This window comes from Falco cherrug, chromosome 3 (genome assembly GCF_023634085.1).
Source record: "Falco cherrug isolate bFalChe1 chromosome 3, bFalChe1.pri, whole genome shotgun sequence".
Taxonomy (NCBI): Eukaryota; Metazoa; Chordata; class Aves; order Falconiformes; family Falconidae; genus Falco; species Falco cherrug.
In genome coordinates this window covers 94,409,737-94,436,386 of record NC_073699.1, presented here as the reverse complement: position 1 = coordinate 94,436,386, position 26,650 = coordinate 94,409,737, and the positions used below count along the sequence as shown (strand labels likewise).

Below are 26,650 nucleotides of genomic sequence, written 5' to 3'. Positions count from 1 at the left end.
CCAATGATTTGTGCTGAATTCATTACTTGCCCCTGGTCCAAGGCAATATAAGCAATGATTAGCTTATGCATTATTTAGGAAGATATATGTTAATGCTGAATGAAGCGGAGTTAGTTAAGTGGGAACAGGAGGGAAGGGCAGGACCCAAGGCCCTGTGACACTGTGACTTCTGTACTTCTGAAAGCAACGTAGAGGCAGGTACCTTAGAGCAGCATACTAAGAGTTTGTTCTGGGAGAGGAGGGAGAATGTGTAACAGAAAGAGAGGAATTGTTGCCAAAGTTATGACCCACTGTAAGCAGACAAAACTGTTCAAGGTTTGTGAAGGCATCGTGAGCCCCTCACAGCTCCAGCTAGGGAGGTGCGATTCTCCACCTCAGTTTAGAGCATCCTTTGGCTTTAGTCCTGGGTATCATAACAGCCAGTTTGTTAGCCAGCACGGTGACTCTGCACCTCTTTGGAAAGGGATAAACCCCAAGGAAAAATCTTCTTAAATTGCCTCAGGTTGCCTCATGACTAGCATGCAACCAGCTAGGGCTGCATGCATCTCTAATGCAGAGAAAATGTGATGTGGGGGCTTGGCTACCCCAGTGTGGTGTGACTGGGACCACACAAGCTGATTCAAGGTGCTAGTCAGGGGGTGGCAAGGGGAAAATCAATCCTTTCTTCACATCTCCTTCCCTGCCAGCCCTGTGTGCTGACTGATCCACCTCTGTTCATGGCACAGGGGTGCTTTGGTCCCCTGTGCCCTTCCTCCCTCCCACCTGAGCTGAATGGGGCCAAAAGCCAGCAAGACTAAAAGCAGGGAGCAAGACATGGAGCAGTGTCCTCCAGCATCAACCATTGGGAAGGCCGATGGAAAAGCTCTGCTTTAGGAAAGCAAAAGAGAGTCTCCAGGCAGCAAGGATGTGCTGTGTGTCCCCAGGCCAAGGGGAGGCAACTTGAAGTCACCCCGGAGGACCACATTTTCATCTTCAGCTTATGTGTTCAAGTGTGTCTCAATGACTTCAGGTCCTGTCCCTTGTTGACTATTGTAGTTTTTGTTTTCTGCTTGTTTCATTTAGATTTGGATTTATTCTCATTTCTTGCCCCCACTTTTGCTCCTAGGTGGTTTGGGCTAATTGGGTCCTATATCTGCCTTTCCTCCCATTCCTTGTGTTAAAAAAAACTAGGGACTGTTTCTCTACACTTTATCCCCTGGCTGGAAAAGATTGTTCGGTGGAATCACAAAAGGGTATAAAAACTCAGGCAATTAAAGTGCAGAAAAAACAATAGTTTGAAAATCTTCTAGAGTTGTTTGCTGGGTTAATAGCTAAGCAGAAAAGTCTGAGTGAAAAGCCTCATTAAAAAGAGAGAAGGCTGATGCCAGGAATGAACAGGGATTGTTATAGCAGGGAGCAGAGTATGGGTTCTGTCAGTGTCTAGTGCAGCTTTCCAACTCATCATTTTGGAGAAACATCAGTGTGTCGGTATGAGCTTTTTGTTAAGACAGAGGCATTTGTGCCCTTTCTTATTACTCCTTTTTTCACTGTAGTTCAGTTTTGACATGTCTTCCCAGCCAGGAATGCAGGGTGGGTTTTTTTCTGCTGTTTCAAAACAAGTTTGAATACTTTACCAGTCAAACTACAGAGTATTATGCTTCCAAAGTCATCAGATGCTTTTATATGTTTTAATCCCCTTAGCTACATTTAAGGCTGATCACCAAGAATACTTTAAAGATGCAGATGCAGGGCCTGATCCTGCAAAATTATATACACCAGTTCCAAACATGTGGGAATTCAGCAAGCTAGTGGGTTGAGATTTCAGATACTCAGGAAATCGGCATTACCTACTAAGTGAGGTAAAGCCTGTGAGGAGAGGCAGCATCCTTTCTGCAGTCAGCTGACATAGTTGGGAAAAACAGATGTGCTTCTGGGCATGCAGAGCCCTCTTCAGTTCTGAAATAGAAGATACAAATGGCAAGTAGTTAAGGATAACTTCTTGGAGTTTAGCTTAATTCTTAGCAGTATCAGACTACATGAAAGCAGAGAAGGGCTCCTTTGATCTCAGTACTGTGAGCTCATTTCAAGGAGGTGCTGAGTCCCAGCAACTTTCTGCTGGGGAACATTCAGTGCCTATCAGGTAAAGACCTTGCATTGTGACCTTGCATTGACTTGTGTGGCTCTCTCACAGGTGGAGATGCGTAGTGTATCTGAGTAAGTTGCAGATGGTGTGGGCTGAGGTGTGCATTTCATTCACCCAAGCCTCCTGCAAAGTGCGTTGTATTTAAGCAATTAAATATGTTGCAACTTTATTGAGTCAGTTACGTGTTTCTGCTGCTTGAATGCCCTAATACTTTGAAGATTAGTAACATGATCGACTTTGGACTCCTTTCACGTGTTACCAGTCATACACATTTGGCCCAATAACATTTTCTTGCATTTATAGCTAAATCTTAAATTTGATCTCTTGTGTCATAGGTTCCACATGGGTAAAATTCACGCAGAGCTTCATCCTCCTGCTACATTAACGTAGGCAAACCGTAGCAGCTGCAAGGCAGCATACTGATCGTGGTCCTGAATGGAGTGAGTTTGTAGATAACAATTGTAGAGGAATGAAGCTGGGTTAATTAACACTGATAATATACAGCTGTGGGCCGGCTTCAGGGGCAGGGGGTTGGCTGATATAGATAAGGTGCAGCTGTGGCTGGTTCTGTTAAGTGGTTGAGCAGCCAATGAAGAGGGAGCAGCCAAGGAAGAGAGAGGAGAAAGAAGCAGAGAGAAAAGAGAGAGTGGGCTTTGGATGAGGGGAGGCAAGGAGAAGGCAGCAGAGGGACTGGTGTGAAGAGTATGTTGGTATGAGATGGTAAAAGACCTTGTTGCAACCAGCTAGTCTGGAGAGTGCTGTGACAGATAACTGTATTCAGTTCTTGCAGCTGCTCTGTGCTTGCCACAGCACTGTCCTCTTCCCAGAAAGATCCCTGGGAGTTTTGTGGTTCCAATGAGGCCCACCCTTGCATTCCTGGATTCCCACGGGAGCGTGTTGAAGGGAGGCTGGGTGCTCAGGACAACCCTGCTGCCTCCACCTGTCTGCTGGTGCTGCTGTGCTCAGTGGTCACAGCACAAAGAAATAACGTTTCCAGCTCCAGGTGGTTGCTGCACTGGGGATGGGGTCTCCCCATACTGGGTAGGGTCCTCTCATGCTCATACACCTTCCCAAATTGCAAGGGCTGCTCTGGGCTCCTCATCTCTTTACAAGGAGCCTGTGTTCAGTGGGATTTCTCGCCTGCAATAGTCTTCACGTGAAGTGTATTTTCACCTTATCCATCTTCAAACAGGGAAACATAGAGGCTAATTTGCTTCTTTGTAGCATTGCTAGTGTCTTAGTAATTTCCCAGGATAAAAGAAGTGAGTAAAAAGAAAAATGTAAACTGCTAAAGAACAAACAAACCCAGCACATTTCCATGGAATTCTTCTGTTTGTCAGATGTGAGCCTCCACTTGCACAAAATAATTAGGAGTTCTACTATGTAGAGCTTGCTTAGCATCAAAGTAGCCACAAATGCTTCGTATTTTCTTCTAAACAGTCTCAAGAGTAGTGAAAGCTGTCAAAAATCAAAGCACCTGGCTTTCCTGTGAAACACAGAATGCTTTTTCACTTTATCAAAAAAACACAAATACTTTAAAATAATTGACAGAGAAGTTAATCAATTTTCATCTGATTTAGCAAAGATCATGCAGTCTTGAAATAACATAAGCATCTCAATTGATACCATCCGGATCAATATGGATATTTTTAATCCCTGAAAGAAGGCAACAGCACACGCTCCACTGAATGTGTAACTGTACAGAAGATGTGAGTTCTCCTTAAATACGTTCTCCGTGCCATTGGTATGGATGTACTTTAATAAAATCCAAAGCTCAGTGAGAGAACACATGTGATTGTTCAATCAGCAGACCAGGCAGATCCAGCCTAATGGAGCCTAGATGATCAGTAACATCTTCAACGTTTTTAGTGGGATGTTACACAGAACTTGTTTAGAGCTGGGAGTTGGACCTCAGAAAAGTCATGTAATACAGAGTTTTGTAAGTATGAGTGTCCCTGCTGGCATAAGTGACTGCAGCTTTTTGATTCACTGTCAAGTTTTAATGCTCTCTTTCACCTGGTAGCCTCTGAATATAATAAACCCATGATCTTCTGCTTTGTGCCTGGGTGCAGGTCGTGGGTAATGACAAGCCTATAAAAAAACTTCTTGATGATCCAGCTCTTAGAAGCCGGGGGAATGCCACCAGCCTGCCACATGCAAGACTGGGTCTCAGACCTGCCCACCTTTGGGAAAAGCTGCCAAAACCTGCCACTTCGGTGTTTGCTCGGGTTCAGATGTAGCCTGCAGAGCCTGTACAGAAACCCTGTCAAAAGTATAATGGCAGGCACTGATCTCCTTAAATGCGATAAAGGCTTCTTACATCTTTCCTTATCATTCCTTGCACACCAGTGTGGAGGTCATTATATCTATGCATAATCCCTTCTATATGTGTAGACATAGACACATAAATACATCTTCAGAGAAAACAAAAACTTCCAGAAGGGTCAGGTATGTAGTTTGGCAAAATCCTTCTCCTAACTGAAGCTAGTGTGAGTTTTGCCATTGATTTTTTTCAGAGGGCTCAGATTTTAGCTTGTTTTCAGCCAAATTGCAGTTTTATGGGCAGATGAAGAAGCCGTTGAGGATGAGGTTTACAAGGAAGTACAAATAAGATTTGCATTTCAACAAAATACAAGTAGTCAATAAGCTTTTAAAAGTTAAATGATCCTTTAGTAATTTGTATTGGGATGCTAAAGAATCCACTATGGCAGTAGTGAGTGGTAGTTTTGTACTTGCCCATATGAAACTATCAGAGGTTATTACTTCCCTTTAATTTGCTATCTGGTACCACATTACTGATTTCCTCAAATTAATTAATTCCAATACTGTTAATTGTTAACCTGCATCTCTTAGTCTCAAAATACAAGCATTGGTACAGGAAAGAAATCCTCGACTATTCTAGTGTCACAGAATCACGATCTGCTTCATACTTACCTGTGAATGTCTGAATAGTTTCATGTCATTCAGAGTTATGTATGAATGTTAATATTTATTATACTAATTAAATACATATTTAATTATAATATTAATTAAAATAATTATTTACCTATGTGAATCATGTTTGCAGGGAGAGGGTCCACACTTATGCTCCTGACTCTTGATATAAGACCAATCTAGGATATACCTTTTGTATATGTTTTGTTAAAGTTCTCTTCCAGTTGCTTCCAGTTTTCACCTGGACACTTGAATTTCTCCTCCTATTAGCTGGTCAGTCAAGTTGCATGGGGGAGTGATACTCCAGTCAATAACTTACGTACAGAAAAAGCAATCAAACCTTTCTGTTAATATACTGTAAAAACTGTATTCCATTTTTTTTAATGCATTACAGATTTTTCTTTAGATCTCTTGACTTGAGCTGTTTTCCATTAACATTAATAGGTTTGAAATTGTTCTTTGATCTGTTTGTACAGATGCAGAATTGCATCATGGTGTTCCAACTTTTAAATTAGCGGTACACAGTAATCATAAAATTCTTGATAAGATGTGACATTTTAATCAGACTTTACAGATCCTGAGAAAACAGGCAGGAGTTGTCGGCATTTTTGCGTCTTGCATGCTTTTAAGTTGTGTATCATATTCCTAAGTGAGGTCACTATTTCCATGTTCTTGTAGTCTGTTGAAGCAAGTAATTCCTTGCTTGATGTGAGAGGGGCACTTTTCATCAAAGACAAGTGTATTATATGCTAAGATTTGTTTATCTGTCCTATATGAAAACTAAGCAAATCTATTTTTTTGTAAACTGATGCAGAGGATGCTGTGTATCTGGATGACGAGAAGGAAAGGGAAGAATACGTCCTGAATGATGTTGGTATCATTTTCCATGGAAACATCAACGATATAAAATTTAGAAGCTGGAGTTATGGTCAGGTGAGCTATTTAGATCTTCTCTGGCTGCTCCCAGCAGGGACAGCAAGTGAGTTCAATTGACACCAGACTGTGGTCCAGACTGTGGGCTCTGGAGTGCATTATTGGTCTCTTCTTCAGAAAGACAAGGGGATTAATTTTAAAATTGTATGAAGTGGGTGTATGCCTAATCCAGAAAAGCAATGGTTATAATAGCTAATATTTAAGGATCTTGTTTTAGGAGCATTATTTCAGATACTTAGAGGTTGCCTGTTGAAAGTTACGATCATGAGCTGAGGTTTCCACAGTAAGCAGTATTTCTGCTGCTACGTTGTTGCTGTTTCAGGATCAAACCAATTCAGTGAAAGAGTACAGAGATTATTTTTTTCTTTTTCATTTTCCAGTAATAGGTTGTATTGCTTTTTGTCTTTTTTTAGTTTTAGTTTTAGTTTTAGCAGCTTGGTGGAAATAATTCTGATCAATTTGGGGGTCAGCTTGTCACAGGGTTCCTATGACAAACTGGGATTTCATCCTAGAGTTTTAAATTTCCTCACCACAGTGACAAAGGGGGGGAACCTCTCCCTTTGCTGCCTGGACTTGGCAACATCAGTCTCCAGTAGCCTTTTGCAGCCTGGAGGTGACACCCTCTGCCAGGCTGGTGTGGGGTACTGGTGTGCCTTCAATAGCATCACACTTACTGCTTGTCTATTTTACCTCAGTCTGTTTGTAAGCACTAACCAGTGTGAAAATCCCTACAGGATGGAAGAGTTAAGTTGTTGTGTGAGAATGGGGAAAAGGCATTAACGAGCAGAATCAAAACAAGAAAAACTAACCCTAGCTGTCACTCAGAGGGGCTCCAATGGGCAGTTATTGGACATGGTGAACTCTGCACATCTCACCTCCTGGGTTTTCACAACAGCGCAATTAAGAACATGTTGAAGTATTTCCTTAGTGCTACAGTGATGGATCCGTTCAGTTTTCGTGGCACGTCCCTGGCGCGGCCTTGCAGAAAGGGGCTTTCTTGCTTTGCATTCTTTCCCTCAGCTAAAGACAATCTCGAAGCTTGAGCTGGATGGATTGCCAGTGTGCTTGCCCTGGAGAGCTCTTTGAACTCGCATCTCTCTTGTTTCCTTGTTTAAGGGTACAATTTCATCTTTTTTTCCTGCGGCAGCACTGCCTTAGGGAGTTCCTGCCTCTGCACCATTCCTTTGGTTGTGTCAGCGCTGTTGTTTGTGGGGTCTGACTGTCACCCTGACTGAGATAAAAATAACCCTTAAATAAGTGGGGGGGGGCAATTCCATAAGCTGATGGTGCCTCTGACAAGAGATGTGGAACCAGATCCTGAGGCCAAAGCTGGGTGTGCTTTTATGTTGACCAAAAATGCCCCCTCCTGGCCCTTCCTTCCCCCTGCAAGTGCTTGCGCAGCCATGCAGCGAGGCTGGAGAGCTGATCCAGCTGAATAAGCATCTCCTTGGGTTTTTTTCTTTTCCCTTGGGTTATATTTTGGGCTTGCTCTGTTCCTAGGTCTGGGATTGACTCCGTGACAGATGTAAGGGAGAGGGAGAGAGTGGAACGAGTGGCTGGAGGTGGAAGGTGCTGCTTAAACCAGCTGCTGGATTTATGTCCTAAGATGCTAAATTTATGGCCTATGGTGGCTTGGCCTGCGGTGCTTATATTCTGCAAATCTGGCAGCTTCCCGACACAAACACCAGCCTCCCTTGAGAAACTGCATTATTTATTTGGTTTTGCTAGGAGGGAGTTCTGTCTGGGAGGTTAGGGCTGTTCCCTTCGCCATCTACTTGCATTCCTCTGTTGTCTGAAAATGGAGGGCATGATTTCCACACTGGGCTGTAGTGCACCTTTCACTGTCACATCCCCATGTGAAAATTGAGTGTGGCAAACACATCTAAGGGGGCCCAGGTAAAGAGTTTTAACGGAATTGAACATTTGAGTGTAATACACATCTCAAAGTGCAGAGCAATAGAGAAATATTCTTCTGGTTTCAGTGAGGTAGTGTATGTGATGTTCCTGATCTCACCCTGACAATTTCCAACCATTAAAAACATGCATCTCCATCATTTTCAGCAATCCTGGACATGAAGAATAAGAACATTGCTGTGAGTGAGTAAAAGTACTAGCAGCAAGGCCTATATTATGAATAGGGCATGCAATTACGCATTTTGTATTTATGCTATATAGCCCTGTACAACTGTGCAAGTAAAAAGCTTAAGGCTACATACAGTCACAGAGGTGAAAGGTGTATAGTCATATACAAAAATACAGATAGACTTGTGCATGGTAATATTCTTAGGCTAAAAAACTGCTTTGGACGACAGCTGTAAGCTTTAACTCAGGTTGTAAATTAAAAAAGAACATACAGTTCAAAACTGGGTTACTAGTGGGAGATGACTGTCACAGCTGCTGTCTTTAATGAGCAGCATCAACATGAGAGGAGGAAAGGCAAGAAAAATGGACCAAGGAAGAAAAAACAAAAGACCAGTTGAAACATGGCTGTAGTGAATGAGGATGGAGATGTTCCTTGTAACACGACTGTGATTCCTTTCTTCTAAGAAAGCACAAATACCTAGTCACTCAGGAAAGCCCACGGGATTCAGGGGAAATTCGACTCTGGAAGAAGTCTAGGCACATAGGAATTCTTTAGCTGAAAAAGATCAGGAGCTGGATGCTATATTGATCATTTAATGTTTTTTTCTGAGAAAAATAAAACAAAACAGGTGGGTATATAGTTCTTGTTGCCATCGTGAGTTGTGTCATATCCCCACGATGAGCTGCGTTAGCTTTGCAGCCCACTGTGCACATGTATTTTTATGGCATGTGCATTTGGTCAGATCAGCCCATAGGCAACACGAGACCACCTCTGCCTGCAGCTGACTGTGAGGAACACAGCCCTAGCTCCACCAGTGCAAAAGGTGTGGTACAGCCCCTCTTACCTTTATTTAAATGGAAGGTCATCTACTAGAGACAGGTTAGCATGCCGGAGGATCCCGCTGAAGGCCAGCCCGACGAACGCACTGCTCTGTAACACAACGCATGTCTGTTTGCAGACAGGGCCCCTTTGCCTGTGTGTTTTCTCATGCCTCGTTTTCCATCTGCAGTCTTTCCCAGGTGGCTCCGCCAAAGTTCCTTGGTCCCGAATATGGTTTATTTTCATTTCAGCTTGTGTTGAGCAGTCAGTGCCTGCGCCTGGCCCAAGTTCACTCACCTGTCCTGGCTGCCTAATGCTGCTCTGGTTCCTCTGACATTTCAGGGATGTTCAGCCTTACAAATGCTATGTTTCTGTTCCAGTTCCCACTAGATAACATTTTCATGCCAAGAGTGAGAGCAAGAAACTAATTTAGTTTGATTTAATGTTTTTAAATCCCTGGATAGAGAAGAAGGGCAAAACTGTCTTCAGAGTTAAGGCTACTCTGCATCCTACTCTACTGCAACAGCATAAGGCAGCTAGACTTTACAGCTTGTCTGATTCTCCTGTTAATCCAGTTATTTCACAAGCATTCATGTAATTTTGTAAATACTAAGGTGGAAGGCAACAACCCTGACAGCAATTTCTTTCCTCTTTATTCTTTCTGTATATGCTGGCAAGATTGATGGTGTCTCATAAACCATAGATGAGAAATATATAATTTGCAGGGTAAACTCCATATTTATCTAGCTCAGGTCTTAGGCGCTGCTGATGACTTGAAGTGCAGAAAGCGGATTTTGATCCTGGTGAAAGTGATAAATCATTGGGCCAGATCAGAAGAAAAGTGAACTTGAAGTAGGAAGGATTGCTGCAAGGGCCTAGAGTTTACATTATCTGTTGTGAGGATTCTTCTTGGGAAGGAGGGTCTCCACAGCATGGTCATTCACCTGAGATTGTTTACATCACATATCAGTGGAGTGGACTGGAGAATCTACCATGCAGTTATTCAGCTTCCCAGGGATGATACAATATTAGGAGTAGGTCGCTGGGTAACGCTGATCCCTCTTTCCCTATTTACCCAAACACCATGAATTCAGTTTTGCTCAGACGGTGAGTTGTTACTCACTAGTGAACCTCTGCTCCAGAGAAAGTAATTCAGTGCAAGTGTGGGTGATGATGAGCAGGGTGTGCTGCCTTGGAGGACATTTGCTGAAAAGGATCTGTACGGCGGTGGTACTCTGAATGACAGCCAGGCAGGCTTGAGGCAGAGGCAAATCAAAGGACTTTCCCTGGCCAGGAGGTGGCTGAGGATGGTGAAATGTGGAGGTGCCTCTGCTTTCTTGGCTTATGCCAGAGCTTGACTGCTGCCTGGGATGTGACCCCCATCCCTCCTGTTTTCCCTGCAGCATCAGTCTTTACTCTTTGGGGCTTCCTTTTCAGCTCTCTCGTCTCAGGCTTCCTTCTCCTCTGCCTCTCCCTGGGCTGCCAAGGCAGCAGCTTGGTCTGGGCTCTTGCTTGCTTTCCTCAGGAGGCAAAACTCAGACAGCCCTTTTCTGCCAAGGAGCCCTGAGCCAGGCTGGAGACAGTTGCAAAATCAATCCAGCTCTAGTAGCAACACAAGAGCAAAAATCCTCCTAGTGTGAATCACATCTTTAGGGATGCAAGCGTGAAATGTAAAACCTAAAACGGCAAGGGGACAAGCTCCGTGGAGTTTCTGTCACAGCCCTGAATGTCAATATAGGATTGTCTGTCTAGAAGATATTTGTTTTATTAATGTGCATTTCCCTGTCTCCTAACATTTTCCAGGGGACCGAGGTATTTCCCTTTGCTATGCAGTTTCTCCTAAGGAAAATGAAATACAGTGCAGGGCAAGTTCTGTGACAAATGGTTTCTGGTCTATTTAGGCACCTCTGCCCTCAATTCATTCTTGTGCTTGTTCATGCTGGATCGAAGAAACTGTATATTTTCACTCTATTTTTGAAGAAGACTACTTTAGGTCACTTGGTATTTTTGATGTCTAAGTTTGGTAGACCAGGATTAATCTATATAATCAGCTTTTGGCTTGTCAATTTCAAACAGATTTAAAAATTAATTTTAAAATGTATCTTCAAATTAGCTTTGGCAAACCACTTATTGTTCAACTTCGCAGCATAGCATCGGCTGTGTCAGGGAGGTCCTGAAATTAACAGGTCTGGAATCTGTGAAGGACATGAAGTCCTTCACGAGCACACTAGCTTCTTGTAGTTATTATTATAATATCTTCCTATTATATACTTGTTAGCACTTAAAATTTTATGTCCTGTCAGAAAGGCTGTGTTGCCATTTCAACCTTCTGGAAACCAGACTAAGATTGATTGGAAAATTACACTCTCTTTTCCATCACAGCCTCTCACATTTTTTTGCCATACATGGGAGATTGTTCTAGAAGAAAACTTGTATTTTTAAACACAGAACTTTGACTTAGCCAGCTAATTTTGAAGCTGATCAGCTATTATAACAGCAATGAAAAATAATTTCACCTTTGCTTTCCAGAATAAAAAGTGACTGAATTTTCCCTCTGTTTCCCTTTTAATTTTCTTTTATCTAGTTTGAAGAAAACGTTCTGGATGCTTGCCTGTTCCTGATGGACAAGGCAGAACTGGAGCTCTCTGGGCGTGGAAACCCTATCAAAATCTGCCGTGTTGCCTCTGCAGTGGTATGTAATGGACGCCTAACGTGTGTCAGAAGCGACTCATAAATCAAAGCCAGGCTGGTTTAATTGGCCATCATGCCCCAATGTGCTCGCTCCAGCAGGTGCCAGATAAATTGTCCAGTCTGACCTCTGGGATCTGGCATTTTATTTCACTCCACTAAAAGTGAAATTGTTATGTTGGCTCGTTGCCTTTTCCTGAGATTGGTACCTCGCTGGTAGGAAACCCACTCTGAGACATCACACTGCAGGCATGATGGTGTTTCCTGTAATGCTGCGCTCGCTTTCTGAGCTGAGATAATTGAGAAAACTATTTCTGTCATGGATGGCAAGGTGGCACGATGGGTGGGATTTGGGATGAGGAACTGAGAGACTAACCTGAATGTGGTCTTAAGACACTGCAATGGCAGGTGTTACCATTTTTAAGCCCAAAAGGCCTAGTCACACTGAGAACATTCATATACACTACATCGGCCCCAGAAGAAAACACTGTGACAGCTGTCCTCTTAAACATGGGGCCCACAAAACTTCCTGCACCCACAATGGAAGTACCTAAAACTACCAGAAGCAAAGGATAAGGAGAAGACTTTCCACATCTCCATTCTTTCCAGCTGCTAGGCACCAGGAGTCATGTTGGAGCGGGTACAGAGGCAGCCCCATCCCTAATACTCAAGATGGAAGACTCCAGGATGACTTCCAGGATGTGGAAGGCAGAGGCTGAGTCCTCTCCTCTGCCTTATAGAGGTCCGAACTGATGCTGTCTGCTTCCCAGAATAATAGTCTAGTTATTGACCTAGTGTCATCAGGTGGTGTCCCAAGTCAGCTACTAAAACAGACTGTCCACAAAACATGGCTGCTGGAGATGAATAATCCTTTAACCCACTTATTACAGCATTTGCCCAGGCGGTAAGAGAATGAGCTCTTTGTCTTAAATGACACTGAAATGGAATCTCTGGCCTCTCAGTGCCACATCTGAATCTTGCATCACGTTAAATAGAACAACTTCAGCAAGAAGTATTGAGAACACACCTGCTTGTCTTTCTCTTTTAACTTTTTGGTTAGTTCTTTCACCCCAGAAATTAGAAACATGGCTTCAGACCTTCAGCAGAATTAAGAATTTAATGTGGTCCCCTCATCACTGGGCTAGCAGATGTAAAGGGTCCCTGGTGCAGGGACCATGGTAGCCCTAAGGGCAGAATAGCAGAGTGTATGAACCCAAAGAGGGCTTGGATATCACTTAGGTTTTGAGACACTCAGTCATTTTAGGGGAAGTTCACCATTGGAAATCCAGGAGTCAATGGACTTTAGGTCTAATCTGCAGAATTGGGCCATAGTTGAGTGGGAGTTTTGGCTGTCTGAAATCTGGACCTCAGTAAGAAGTGGCCAAGAAGTGCTAAGTCCCACCTGTGTTTCTTACCCTCGTTCTTGCTCAAGTTGAAATGTGGTAGAGCTGAGCTCATTTGAGGAGGTGCCCCTGTGCTGGGATACTGCTGAAGCTTCCTGACGTTGCAGAGCAGGTAGAGTCACCCCCTCTTCCTCTCTTTACAGCCAGAGGAGAGTCTGAAGATCAACACGCTGCCCTGTCCTTGAAGTGCCTCTTTCCTTGGCTTGTTTCCCACAACAGTGAGATGGGCACAACCCCTTAACCCTTTGGTTATGACTCTGAATACTTATCTTTATTCAGTCCTAGGGTTCACAGGAAGTCGATTTTCTAATTATAAACCAGTAGTTAATCCAGCCAAAAGCTTTTAAATGAGAATTGTGATTTATTTGGCTGGTGTGTAGCTGTTCCACATTAGCATAATTAAAAGGTGCAGAGCGAATGAGCTTTTTGCACAGCCTCAACTGGTTTGGTTCAAATTGCAGCTAGGAGATGTATTGCTCGTTAATGCCTATCAGTATAGCCATTAGTCAGCAAAACTTCTTGTTTTGTACAATCTTACCAGGGGAAAACTTACACAGCAAATTCCTTCTTGTTTTCGTGTGTGCTGGACCGAAGAAAGTTTATACTCTAAAAATAACAGTAGACTGGTTCTCCTCTCAATCTGCTGTAAACCTGGAGTGATTTTATTAAAATCTCTGGACTGAAAAGCAGTTGATGCCAGGAAAGAATGCAGCTCAATATTTCTGAGGCTCACTTATCAGTGTATTACTGGTCATGTTTATCAAAAATACATAGTAGTAAGCATATTTAATGTTAATAAAACTTACTAAACTGGCAACACGGATACTTAGTGTGGTGATTTAATTTCACCATTATTTTTAAGCATCTGACCTTCATTCAAAATTGTTCAAATTGCTCAATTCAAAATGCTCAAAAAAGCAGATGGAGAATCCATGGCCCTTAGCAAGATTGTTCCATTCATCTCCTACCTTTATAACTAAACATTTCTGTCTTACTTCTAGCCTAAACTTGGCTACCTTCAGTCTCTCCCATCCTATCTTTGTCTGCTGGGTTAAAGAGCTCTTTATTATTCAGACTTTGACATCCCTAATGCTCATTTCTTTTGCCTTTAGATCAACTCCAGAGATGATAATGGTGTGATTGCTGGATCCTGGGACAATACATACACTTACGGTGTCCCACCTTCAGCCTGGACGGGAAGTGTGGACATTCTCTTGGAGTATTACAGTTCTAAGCAACCCGTGCGATACGGCCAGTGCTGGGTCTTTGCTGGTGTCTTCAACACATGTAGGTATCAGTGAGAAAAGCTTCACGCGGCTATGCAATTCTTGCATAACAGAGAGAGCTTTTAGGTTAAACTATCTAAAATACTTCCTATCTCCACGGTGTTCAGGGGTAAATAGCAGAGATACTTAAAAATACATGGCCGAAATAGGTGGTCTTTAAATAAACCTTTGGCATCTCCTTCAGTTTGGCTGCTCTTCCACACAAATCTGTTAACTATTTATTGGTTCAGTAAAATGTATTCAATGACTCACGAGGGTAATTTTGGGGGAGAGAAAATTAGTCCTTTGGCACCGTCCACATTTCTGTTAGGAAATCTGAGATGAACAGTGGGCTTGTTATCTAGACCTGCAACATGAAAGTATTACCCAACATGGGATATGTGATGGTATTTCTGCTCCAGAAAGGTCAAATCTTACCTACTGAGGATTGTTCCTAGCAAAATTGACATGTACTGTCCTAGTATCTGTCTACTGAGCACTGTTAACATTTTCTATGGAGTCTGTGAGCCAGAACAATGAGGGAAGTGCTAGCCTGGTTTATAAATTGTCTAGCACTACAAGATAAGGTCTAAACACACTTGCTCAAACTAGAATTCCAATGTTGCCACAAATGTGGTGTTGCAGGTTCTAAAATCCAGTAGGGAAAGCAGAGTTGGATGGGTCCCACTTCTTTACTGCCTAGTGTTTTCTAATAACATCATCTGCTAATACACTGGGACACACAGCAGTGTATTAGCAGCCAAGAAAGACGCTAGAAGTGTAAAAAATGTGCATTATACAGATAATGGGGACCAGCCATTGGAAGCAATGCTTATGTCAAATGCCAGTGTAGCCAGTCAAGCAGTTCATATGCTTGTGGCACTGGCCAATAGAAGCCAAACAGAAATTAAAAGTAACGTCTATCTTAAACCCAGATGACCTTCCTTAGAAGTGCTTACAACATACACATTTAAGTATCAAACTTGGGGGGACCAGATCAGCTTAGGACCATGGGGGACACAATGGGTATTTCTGCAGGCTTGGAGCCTACTTTGCATCAAGTAGCCCTTCTCAGCCACAGCTGAAGGGCTAAGCTTTGGCCCTTGTATTTAAGATGTGAAAAGGAAATTACAGAAAAGCTTTCCATGAAACTTTCCTGTTTGTCACGTCTCAGTACTGTCACATGTTACCGTCATATGCTGCTGTCTCAAGGAATCACATTATACTTCTCTTTATCTTTTATTTCTATCAAAAATGAAGGGTATGAATCACCCATCTTCTGCAGCAAACACGGAAATTGAATAATTAATGACAAGTTACAGACTGGTTCTTCACCCCCAGGCAGCCCTGGACATCTCTGTCTTTTCACTTTATTTTTGCCTCTTCTGTACATGTGTGTTTCATTTTGTGCATAATTTTCATCCAAGCTTGAAAACTGAATTTCATGACTCATTTTAGTCACCTGAGGTAGTTCAAAAACTATTCAAAACAGTAAGGACTTCAGAAACAAAGGTGGCATCTGACCACCTAGCCTTCTGCTTGCACAGGCTTCTCGCAGCTGTGGTGGGAGACGCAGTTTCAGGCATCTCTGCTTCTTTTTCATACATCTGGAGAGGTTCCTGTTTTGCTTTGTGGAGGTGCTGGCAGGTGCTCTGTCCTTCAACACATAAAATGGTTCATTTTATTCCTGGTGCAGTGGGATAATGAGCAATCGCACACATCCAAAGAACCTGAGAGACATCTACTTCCATCACTGTCTGAGGTCACGTGGTCTGTACTTGATTCTCCCCAGCTTCTGCGCAATGCAATGGGTTCAAAAATGCTCTTGCAAATATTTCCTATGGATGCAATTCCTTGTAGTGGCTGCCACAGGCCACTTTGTCTTCTCTGACTCTTGCCTCATCTCGATTTCTCCAGATCACAGAAAGACGCACACACCAGTTCTCCCACCTTGCCCCTGCACTGGCCCTGAATCACCACTACGCAGTGGTTTGTCTACAGGCCACCATGAAGCTAAGTTAGTTAAGTCAGAGACCTGGCACTTTGTACTGCTGCAAGGATTGCTGAAATTTGTTGAACATTATGAAATGAAAATGTTGTCCAGTGGCTGATCTGACAGGTATCCACTGATGTATCCAGCTGTTGACCACTGCACAGAGAGAACAGCAAGGGTCCGAACAGCTGCGTGCAACTAAAAGGGTTATTTTGAGCTGACTTTGAGTCTTTCTCAGGTCATGTTGTATCTTTATGGCCAGTCCAGCTTTCCAAGGTTACCATGTTGTACACTCTGGATAGTCAGCTGTAAAAATGCTAAAACATTCTGAAAAATGATCATTAATCTTGAAATTGTCAGACAAATTATTTTCAATGAGCCCTGATGGCTCATGTGCTGGAAACCTGGGAGGGCACTTGAATTAAGTTTAATCAATAGGTACATATGGTATTGGATGCATCCAGGTAATTTGTCATCCAGGAACTTGAAATGAATGTGCAGCATTACACTTTATTGGGAGTCACAGCAGTGACACTAATGAATATACAAAACCCAGCAGTAGCAGCAAGGGCTGCTCAACATTGCAGCATTGGAACTATTTTTAAATAGGATTTTCGATAAAAATGTTTTCCCTTTCCAAAAAAAAAACCAAACAAACCCCTCTGTTTTCTGCAGAACCATGTTGGCTCCTAAATTGGAAAACAGGAACTTTTTTTTGGCTGAGAGACAAAATATTTCTTCTGGAGAAGTGGAGATGATGTGTCACCCTGCAGCCCCACTCCCCCCCGGGGTTGTGCTCCATGCTTATTTATCAGCCAGAGTGCACCACAAACACAGAAGCCTAACGATGCACTACTGCACTTCACATGTAGCCAGAGCATTTCCACATTTCCCAAATTTACCGCTTGTCAAATGGGTAGAAGAGTCATCAGTGCCACGTTGCGATGGTCTGAGATTCAGGGGTAGAGGCTTCTTTTCTTTTTATCCTCCTTTTAAGATCCTTTATGGGAAGAGACTATTGACTCCAAAATACTATTACTTAGCAATCAATACAAATTATGTAATGCATTTTGTTCAGACTCTCTAACTCTGACATTTCCCTTGCAAATAATGCAGCTTTCCCCCCTTGTTAGCAATAATTTTCTGCTTTATTCTTTGTGTTTGCCAGATACCTTCTGACAGCAGATGTCCAACTCCAAATCAACCAAGAGGAGATACTTTCTATTAATTTTCTTTTTAGCACAGTCTCATGATTCTCCTGGGTTACTGATACTAGGAGGCATAATATATTTTGCGTTTCTTGCAAGCTCAGACTCATTTTTCTTTATACCACACTTGGTCACGCAGTTGACCCATTGCACTCAGATTTGCCTTAAAATTAGCTACAGTGTGGTCACTATGCAAGACTGCTCTAAAACTATTGGTAATCAGCTGCTTAGGTGATAACCATTGTACCATTACATATCTCGAATGCTCATCATTTTAGGTCCAAATAAAGTATTTAACATATTCTCTATAAAGACAGATAGGAGGAAACATTTGGGTTGGTTTGAGTTTTCCCATATTGTTCTAGTTATTAATAGTTTCTCTCCTCTCATCCTGTCATCTATGAGTACAGTCTTTGTATTTGTCCTTCTCATCACACTTCTGTCTTTGCCACAGTTCTGAGGTGCTTGGGGATACCTGCAAGACTCATTACCAACTATTCTTCTGCCCATGATAACAATGCCAATTTACAGTTGGATTTCTTTCTGGATGACGAAGGGAAATTGGATACCAAAATTACAAAAGACTCTGTCTGGTGAGTTCTCCTGGCAAATGCCTTTAATATGTGCGCTGTGTAAGTAGTAAAAAACATGACAGCAATACCTGTGGTGTATTTATTTCTCTGTGCATTAAAGAGCACTGCTAGCTTATGTAAAACAGAATGAATGGATTGTTAGTACACTGTCTAATATGAAGTGCTTGTCATCTAAAGAGACAAAACCTAGGGGATCCCAATACTAACGTTACTGTACAGTGCACATTTAAGAACACTGGAGGAGAGCTGGAATGGGTTTGTGCACCTTAGGGCCAGGTCATTTCTAAAAATTGAAAGGGGTAGGATGGGCACTTCCATCACTCTGGGGCCAGGCTCAAAGGGATACCTCAATATCTATGGAAAAACACCCTTCTTGTTCTGCTTCTGCCCAGTTCCTGCATTTTTAGGCTGGTTTTACACTGTACATGCAGTCACTGTTGCAAACAGGTACTTTCCCAAATGAACTCAGTTCAGCTGAAAAAGAAACAAGCCAAAGTATCATACAAGGTACTGAAATGCTATTGCCAGATTTATAAAGAGAAAACTCCCTAGGAACAAGAAATGGAGTCTACATGTTCTTTTGGAAAAGACAGTCCTCTGACTTGCTCCTTGAATTCTTACTATCACCTGTCTGACAGGAGAAGTGTAGTATATATTGATTATATGCTCTGTTCTGTAGAAATTATGTGTGGGTTATTGGGCCTCAAGCCTCTCCTCCTCAGAGTGAAGCAGTTAATGTGACCTCTATATTCCTATAATCAGGAGATATTTGTCCTATTCAGTGTTAATATACCTGATTTGTGTCAATGATATCTTCAACTCATCAGCATAGCTGCTCATCAGTATGTCTCATTAATAGCATTCTCTGGAAGTCTTTATATTAAAACTGTAATAAACCCATTCTGTGGTGGAGAAAATGACGGAACATGTTGCTGTAACCTCTTTTATATGATTTCCATAACCTGCTACCGAGAGGGAATCTAAGGAAAACAATTAGGTTCATTTACATCTGAAGCTTGTGTCACAGCATCACAGAATAGTTGGGACTCAAAGGGACCCCTGGAAGTCATCCAACCCCCTGATCAAAGCAGGGTCAGCTAGAGCAGCTCAGAGCTGTGTCCAGTCAAGTTTTGAGTATATCCAAGGATGGATACTCCTCCACAACCTCTCTGAGAAACTTGTACTAGTGCTTAACCATTCTCACAGTAAAGAAGTGTTTCCTGACGTTCAGACAGAATTTCCTGTGTTTTAATTAGTGCCCATTGCTTCTTGTCCTGTCATTGGGGGTCACTGAGAAGAGTCTGGCTTTGTCTTCTTCCCCTGGCTCCCCTAACCAGGCATTTACACACATGGAAAAGATCCTATTGAGCCTTCCCACCTGCAGGCAGAACAGCCGCAGCTTTCTTAGTGTCTCCTTATGTACAGCCTCTGGTGTATCAGCCATTCTTTCCAGTTTTCTGTATCAACAACCTTGCTGAAGGTATAGTAGATCTCTCCAGGTCATTAATGAAGATATTAAGCAGTATTGGACCAGTATCAACCTCTGGGGTACACAAGTAGTGATTAGGCTCCAGCTGGAGTTCACACCACTGATCACAATCCTCTGATCCTAGCAGTTCAGCTGGTTTTCAATTTCCCCTTACTGTCCACTTATCTAGTCTATACTTCAGTGGCTTGTCTATGAGGATGTTCTGGGAGATGGTGCCAAAGTCAAAAGAGAAATCGACCCCCATGCACTGCTCTCTGCTTGTCCACTCATTCATTTCATCAGAGAAGGTTATCAGGTTGGTCAGGCACATCTGGCCCCTTGTAAATCCATGCTGACTGCTAATCACCTTGTCCTTAATAGGTTTGGAAATGTTTTCCAGAAGAATTTGGTCTATAACCTTCCCAGGGATCAAGGTGAGGCTGACAATCTGTAGTTCCCTGGGTATTCCTTCTTCTCTTTCTTGAAGAAAGGAGTGATACTTGCTTTCTTCCAGTCCTCAGGAACCTCCCCCAGTCACCATGACCTTTCATAGATACAAGCGGTCTTACACTCGTAAGTGCATTGGCCAGCTCTCTCAGCCCTTTTGGGTCCGTCTCATCAGATCCATTGGATTTCTGTGTATTCAGTTTGTTTAAATGTTCTCTAATTTATTCCTCATCTACAGATGGTAAATTTTCATTACTCCAAACTTCCACACTGGTCTCAGGGGCTGTGATTCCTGAGAGCAAGGTTTAACTGTAAAAAACAAGGCAAAGATGACATTGAATATTTTGGCCTTCTCTTAGACCTTTGTCATCAGGTCCCCAGTCCCATTTGGCAGCAGAACCACATTTTCCTTAGTCTTCCTTTTGATCCTGATGTGCTTGCCTTTCCTACTGCTCTTCACACCCCTTGACATACTCCGTTTGATATGGATTTTGGCTTTTCTAAACCTGTCCCTGCATGCTCAGTGTCTCTATATTCCTCCTGGTCACCTGTCCCTGCTTCAACCTCTTGTGCGCTTGTTTGACTTTAATTGGGACCACCTTGTACACCATGCAGGCCTTGTGCCCCCTTGGGGTTGATTTCTTGCACATGGGGATGGATCATTCTTAACCTTGGAGGAGGTAACCCTTGAAAAACAACCAGCTCTCCTGGGCCCATCTTCTACCCAGAACTGCCTCCCATGGGATTCACCCAAGCAGGACCTTAAACAGGCCAAAGCCTACTCTACTGAAGTCCTGTGGTGCTGTTATTTGCCTTGTTCCCTCCTGCTAGGAACCTTGGGGTTCCCAGTTTGCTAAGTTTCATCTGGTCGATATGATAGCAGGACCTCAGTAAGCCTCCTGGGGCTGGTCCTTCTGTGGCCCACAGAGCTGTAAAGGAACAGTCCCTCTTCCGAAACCTCCTCTGCCTGTAAATGATATGAAACAAGACCCAGCGACTGTGCCTCACTGCTCAGTCCATATACTCCCAGTAATGGATCATTGCCACACTTCAGACTTTTCACTGTCTCATCTCTTCTTGTTCCCTTCTCCTAACCTGATCCCTGAAACGCCTCTCATCCACTTTTGACATTTTCTTTTACTCCCTACCTCTTCTTTTCCCAGCTGTTTCCCAAGACTTCTTAATTCAATCCCGGTTTTTTCCATTCTTTTGGGACTGGGCCAGCTCATCCCAAATCACCCTTGTTCCACTGAAATGCATATGCAGCTTCACGCTACATTTCAACCTTCCATCCTACGTTTGCTTTTCTTTGGCTTGATTACTTTTTGAACTGCCTTGTTCATCTTTTATCCTCCTGGTGCATTTACTAGTACATGGTGCACATAACCCTTTGGGCATGACTTAATATATTACGCACCTCTTTTCATTTCTCCTCTGTGTCCTTTCTCTTCATTACTCTGTGACACTCCATGGTAGCCCACATGCCGACTTTAAATGGCTTGTGTCTTAACCTTGATATTATTTTTAATGTCTCTTTTAATTTCTTTCTTTTTTTTTTAAGAGGACAAGCTCAAGGTATTTATAATGATTTTTAAAAATATATTTCTCACTTTTATTTATAATCTCCTGAAAACTGGAAGCAAAGCTCTTTTTCTTTATTAATATATCATTTCTATTGCCTTGTATTGCTGGAGCTGATCTGTCTTCAGGTTTTAAATACTCTCAGACTTCAGGGATACTTGGAGCCAGGATTTTTAGTCCAATCAATCTCTGAGTGTGGGTCTCCCTCTGAATGTTATCTGACATTTATTTATTTTTATTAAAGATCATCTTCTCCCTCAGGATAGAAAACAACAACAAAAACAACAGAACACATATACAAAATTACACAGACTTTGCAAAAAGTTATTTTTATAAAGCTGGCCGGATTTGGACCCATCAGTACTGCCTCCATCCCCTTACTTTGTTCTCCTTGTCTTTCTTAATGATGATATAAAGACACTTAAAGAATATTTCTCTTGGACCGGAATCAAGACTCACTCCTACTGTGAGGTCCAAGCAGACTGACGTCAGTACCTCAGCAGAAACTTGCTCGAAGTCACGCAGACGCATGGGGGTTCATCCATGTCCAAGCCTGTAGAGAAAGCCATTCTGAGGTATCTGTTCACCCATTCATGTCCAGCTCACTTTTCCCTAATTTCTTAATAATGTTATCAGCAACAATCTCAACCCCAATGTCTGAGCTTATTAGCTAATGAAAGGGCAGCAGCTGTTTCCAGCATGTGCCTGTCTCATAAGCAATACGAAGTAACCTTCTTAAATTGTCTTCCAGGCATAAAACCCACCTGGTCATCTTTTATTAATTTCCCCATTGCTTTGTTTAGTCTATTCGTAATTATCTCTGTAAATATTTAATGGTCACTACATTGATCTGTGTAGCCATTCTTGCTTTCTTTAATGTCTCAGGCTTGCTGTAGAATATAAGAACTACAGAATCAGTTTAACAAATCATGGCTGTGGAGCCAGATCCTCAGCTGTGCTCACTTCTCCCAGAGACAGGTTTCTGCTACTTTTCAGTGAGGCAAATGATCCCCTCACCCTCCTTTCCTTAATGCTCATGTGCTTTACAAGCAATATCTTTCTGTCCATCCACATCCACTATCCTTACCTGTATTTGTTATTTGCATGGCAGCAGACCTATAGGAATTGTCGTCCTGTTGCGCCAACACCACACCAATAGAAACCAATAAGAAAGATCCTGTTCCCTAGGTTGGATATAGAAAAATATATATTAAAAACTACATTATCTAATTACAGAATTGAAGCAGAGCTGCCATTTTCCACACTGTTATCCCCCTTTGGTTTTATCATCCTTCTCTCCTGCCTGCTCTTCAGCTTCTTCTTTCGCAGAACTGAAAGCCAATGACACATCTGGGTTTGATTCGAAGCGAACCAGTGAAGGCTTCAGGGCAGGGATTGTCTCTCTCCCATGTTGGCAAAACAGTTTTCAAAAACCCACCTACCACAAAGTGTGTCCTCATTCTCTGGTAGCCCTCAGCAAAACTCTGCGAGCATGATTCAGCATTGACTACTCTCAGCAACATCAAAAATTCTCTGAGTGTGCGTCATTTTCCTTGAATAATTCCTTTTTCTGTAGTGCTGCTTCATTAACGCTCCTAACTGACAAGTTTTACCCTGATCCAAGCTTTCATTTCCACTTTGAAATGTCTTGTTAGACAAGCCTCAGATCCTTCCGACTCTGCTCCATGGCTGGTTTTCACCTATTATTCATGGAATAGTCAGAGTTTAACAGTCCCCATTTCAGCTGCTAATATCATCCCATGTACTAGGGGCTGTATCAGCAGCTACACAGATATATTTTTATTCAAATCTGCTGTAGGATATATATAATTTGCAAGCAAAATTGCCCTTTTCTATACTTCTTCCTTCTTTTATTTTTTGCAGTAATGAAATGCAAACACCTTGCTGGCTTTACTGCAAGACCCTCTTCCTAGACAGTCTTTTCTTCTTGCCTGTGCTGTCCCTTGAGTGCTGGTAGCATCGCAGGGAGTTACAAGATCTGTCTGTCTTTTCTGATCCTCTTGGAAACATTCTGGGCATACAGTGATGGTGTTGTAGTGGTTTGGTTTTTTTTCCCCTCATCATCCAGCCAGCGAGGGCGTGTCAGCCCTGAGTGCTTAGATGAACAGTTCTCAGAAATTCCACTTTGAGCACACTGTCCTGGGCCCTAAAGGCAGACCTGGCCCACAGCAGTTTTGTGGAAAGCTGTATGTTCTAGATCTGACCCCCCTCACTGGCATGACACACTGGGAAGACTATGAGGAAGCCACAATGAGGATAATCTTATAAAGCCTGTGCAGGGTCTTTTTCTCAACCAACATGGAAACCAGCTAACCTTGTTTATTTTGCGTCATAAAAACAAAGCTACACAGTGTACATTATGGAGCTGATCCTCAAATCTCTTCAGAAAATGTACCAATGCTTCAGTCTTAAGAGTTATAAAGCAGACCATGCTTCAATGGCTTGAAGAAGATTCGAAGCTTACTTTAGCAGGCAGACTGAAGTGGAGGTGTCTGGCTGGAAAGGGACTGCAGTTTGTGTAGCTCTTCATATACCCCAACGATCTCCAAGCACTGCAAAGTTTTCTGAGACATTTGCATTGAGATCCCATTAGAAGTATCAAAAAGCTACTTCAGCTTGCAGTCAAGAAACTACAATGAGAGATTGTGGCCTTCAGCTTTTAACAGATAGGTACCAAACTTTTAGACCTTAAAAATCTGTTCTCTAAAAAAAAGCCAACTTTTTCACACCTAGATTGGCAAATGTTGTTATTGAAGCGATGGCAGGACGTAAATACACAGGGTTTTTTTGGTCTGTATGCTTCTTTCCAATAATTTAATATTCTGGCTCCATCTCTTGTCTAAGGAACTACCACTGCTGGAATGAAGCTTGGATGACCAGACCAGATCTTCCTGTTGGTTTTGGGGGATGGCAGGTTGTTGATGGGACACCCCAAGAAACCAGTGATGGTAATACTGCTTGAAATCCTCCTTAGCTCTCTTTCCAATGCTTGGGCTCTTCATGGCAAACCATGAACCGATGATAGCTGAGCCAGTGGCACCATATGGCCAGTGACAACTTCTTGCAACAACGACACTCACCTGTGCTCAGGGCCTTCTGATTTGTTTGGAGCTCTAAAATAAATCTGTCCTTATTATAACACTGCTCATGTTGCATATGCACAAAATACTGCTTGAGAAGTGCCCTGCTTGGTACAGAAGAGATGTGGTCTTGTTGCCAAAAGATGGCTTCTAAAATTTTAAAGAACCTGTACAGGAACCTAATCAAATTAATTTTCTTTCATTTTATGTCTGCATAAATGTCTTATTTTATGTCTTACTAAACTTCCTGAGCAGGCTGTAGGCAGGAGACAAAAAGTGAAAAGCCACTGCTATTTCTTCCCAGTCCTTAATTTCCCAGTTCTTAAAAGACATTCTTAGCAAATTTGCAGTGAGATCTTTCTCAGGCTGTGGTATAACTGAGCTCTCTCAAAATTATCTGCTTTAACCAAAACCAGATGTAACTACATTCCAAGCACTTCAGGTTTACAGTGGACTTTACGGTGCCATTAAGGTACCAAACCATTAGGTTATTTCAGACTTGAGTCTGTTGTTTAGAGGGCTGGTAACAGAAATCAAGCTTTTCACTGCTTGGTTAGGAGTCCCTGTCAACTATTAAAAAGAGTTCACCAAACCCCAAGAATTCTTTTTCTTCAAGAAAAGGTAAGATTGTGACATGGGGTTTAGTTAATTTAATCTCTCACTTTATCTCTCTTCTCCCCATAGGTATGTACAGGTGTGGACCAGCCTCAGTTCAAGCCATTAAACATGGTCACGTTTGCTTCCAATTTGACGCTCCTTTTGTCTATGCTGAGGTACATACCTGAAAATTTTTAGTGCATTGAGTGATACCAGTTGGACCATAGGTGAGACAGAAGATAGGGCCCAACTGCAATTTATGCATTGAGAAGTTATTTCATGTATACCCCACATCAAAGAAAAATCTCATCATTATATTTTGACATGTGGGTCAGTAGGGGTAATATGGCTCTAATGAATGACAAAGATTTCTCTAATCTCTGTTCACCGATGTAATAAGCAGAAAAAGCTACTGTGGCTCCAATGAAACTTCAGGCTGTGGTCATTTATCCTTCCCAGATTCCAGCTATGCTGGCAAATGAGTCACTAGCTCTAGCTGCTCATCTTCATCCCTCATTAGCTGTTTTGTCCTTCTCAGGCTTGCCGGCACAGCTGCTTATGTTAAGGCTCCCTTGCTTATTTCAGTCAAAATGGGTGCAGTGATTTTGAAGAAGTCTTTGCTCACCACGTTCCTTTTGGCTGCAGTGGGTCAAGGAGAGCTCACATGGGTGTTTTGATTGGCAGATCTGAGAGAGAAATATCTCCATGAGGAGCGAGAGGGCTTGGTCTCGAGTTTTAACCTCTTGCACCACCAGAACTGCTGTGCCCAGAATTGCAACAGCTGTAGAGGAAGTCTGTAATTGAATTGCATATAGCTTAGGACAGAGAGAATAAAGATATTTTATCTGTGAAGCATTCCCCCCTCTACAATGTAAAGCTTTTTGGTGCGAGGAATGTGTAATCGTGCTCCCCAAGTCTGAACAGTATCTCTGTAGCCTACTTAGGTTTACACTGTCTGTTGTCCTGGAGCTGCTGATAGTAAAATGCATCCAGTCATTATTGTAGCACATGACTAATTTTAAACATGGGACTTCAATGTGAATAATTAATGGGTCTTTGTGTCAATGTGTCTTTGTTTTGAGGGGAGACAGGCTGGTTTCCTTTGCTCTCTACTTCCACGTACCTTGATCCTTTTTCATTTGATTTTACAGGTGAATAGTGATATTGTTTACTCAAGAAGGGAGAAAAATGGAATCCAAGTGATAGAAAAAATTGACACGACCCATATTGGGCAGTTGATTGTGACCAAGGAAGTTGGAGGTGATGGAATGATGGAGATTACTGAGGAGTACAAGTTCCAAGAAGGTAACCTGAAATGGGCTGGGACCATACCGATGTAAATTTACCTCAGTCAGATCTTGTATGGTGAATTTACAAACTGCTGGCACTGACACGGAGTCATGAAAAGATGCCAA

The 26,650-nt window shown here is 42.4% G+C and overlaps 1 protein-coding gene across 3 annotated transcripts in view; it reads left to right on the top strand.

Annotated features, from left to right (window-relative positions):
* The window catches only part of F13A1 (coagulation factor XIII A chain), a 63,494-nt gene that overhangs the window by 22,548 nt on the left and 14,296 nt on the right, over window positions 1-26,650 (top strand). For all 3 annotated transcript variants that reach the window (XM_055705403.1, XM_014276575.3, XM_014276574.3), the window contains 7 exons: window positions 5,871-5,989; window positions 11,476-11,583; window positions 14,095-14,269; window positions 17,903-18,041; window positions 24,403-24,506; window positions 25,323-25,411; window positions 26,387-26,540. In XM_055705403.1, the coding sequence (XP_055561378.1) occupies window positions 5,871-5,989; window positions 11,476-11,583; window positions 14,095-14,269; window positions 17,903-18,041; window positions 24,403-24,506; window positions 25,323-25,411; window positions 26,387-26,540 (888 nt within the window). The remainder of the gene's footprint in view (window positions 1-5,870; window positions 5,990-11,475; window positions 11,584-14,094; window positions 14,270-17,902; window positions 18,042-24,402; window positions 24,507-25,322; window positions 25,412-26,386; window positions 26,541-26,650) is intronic.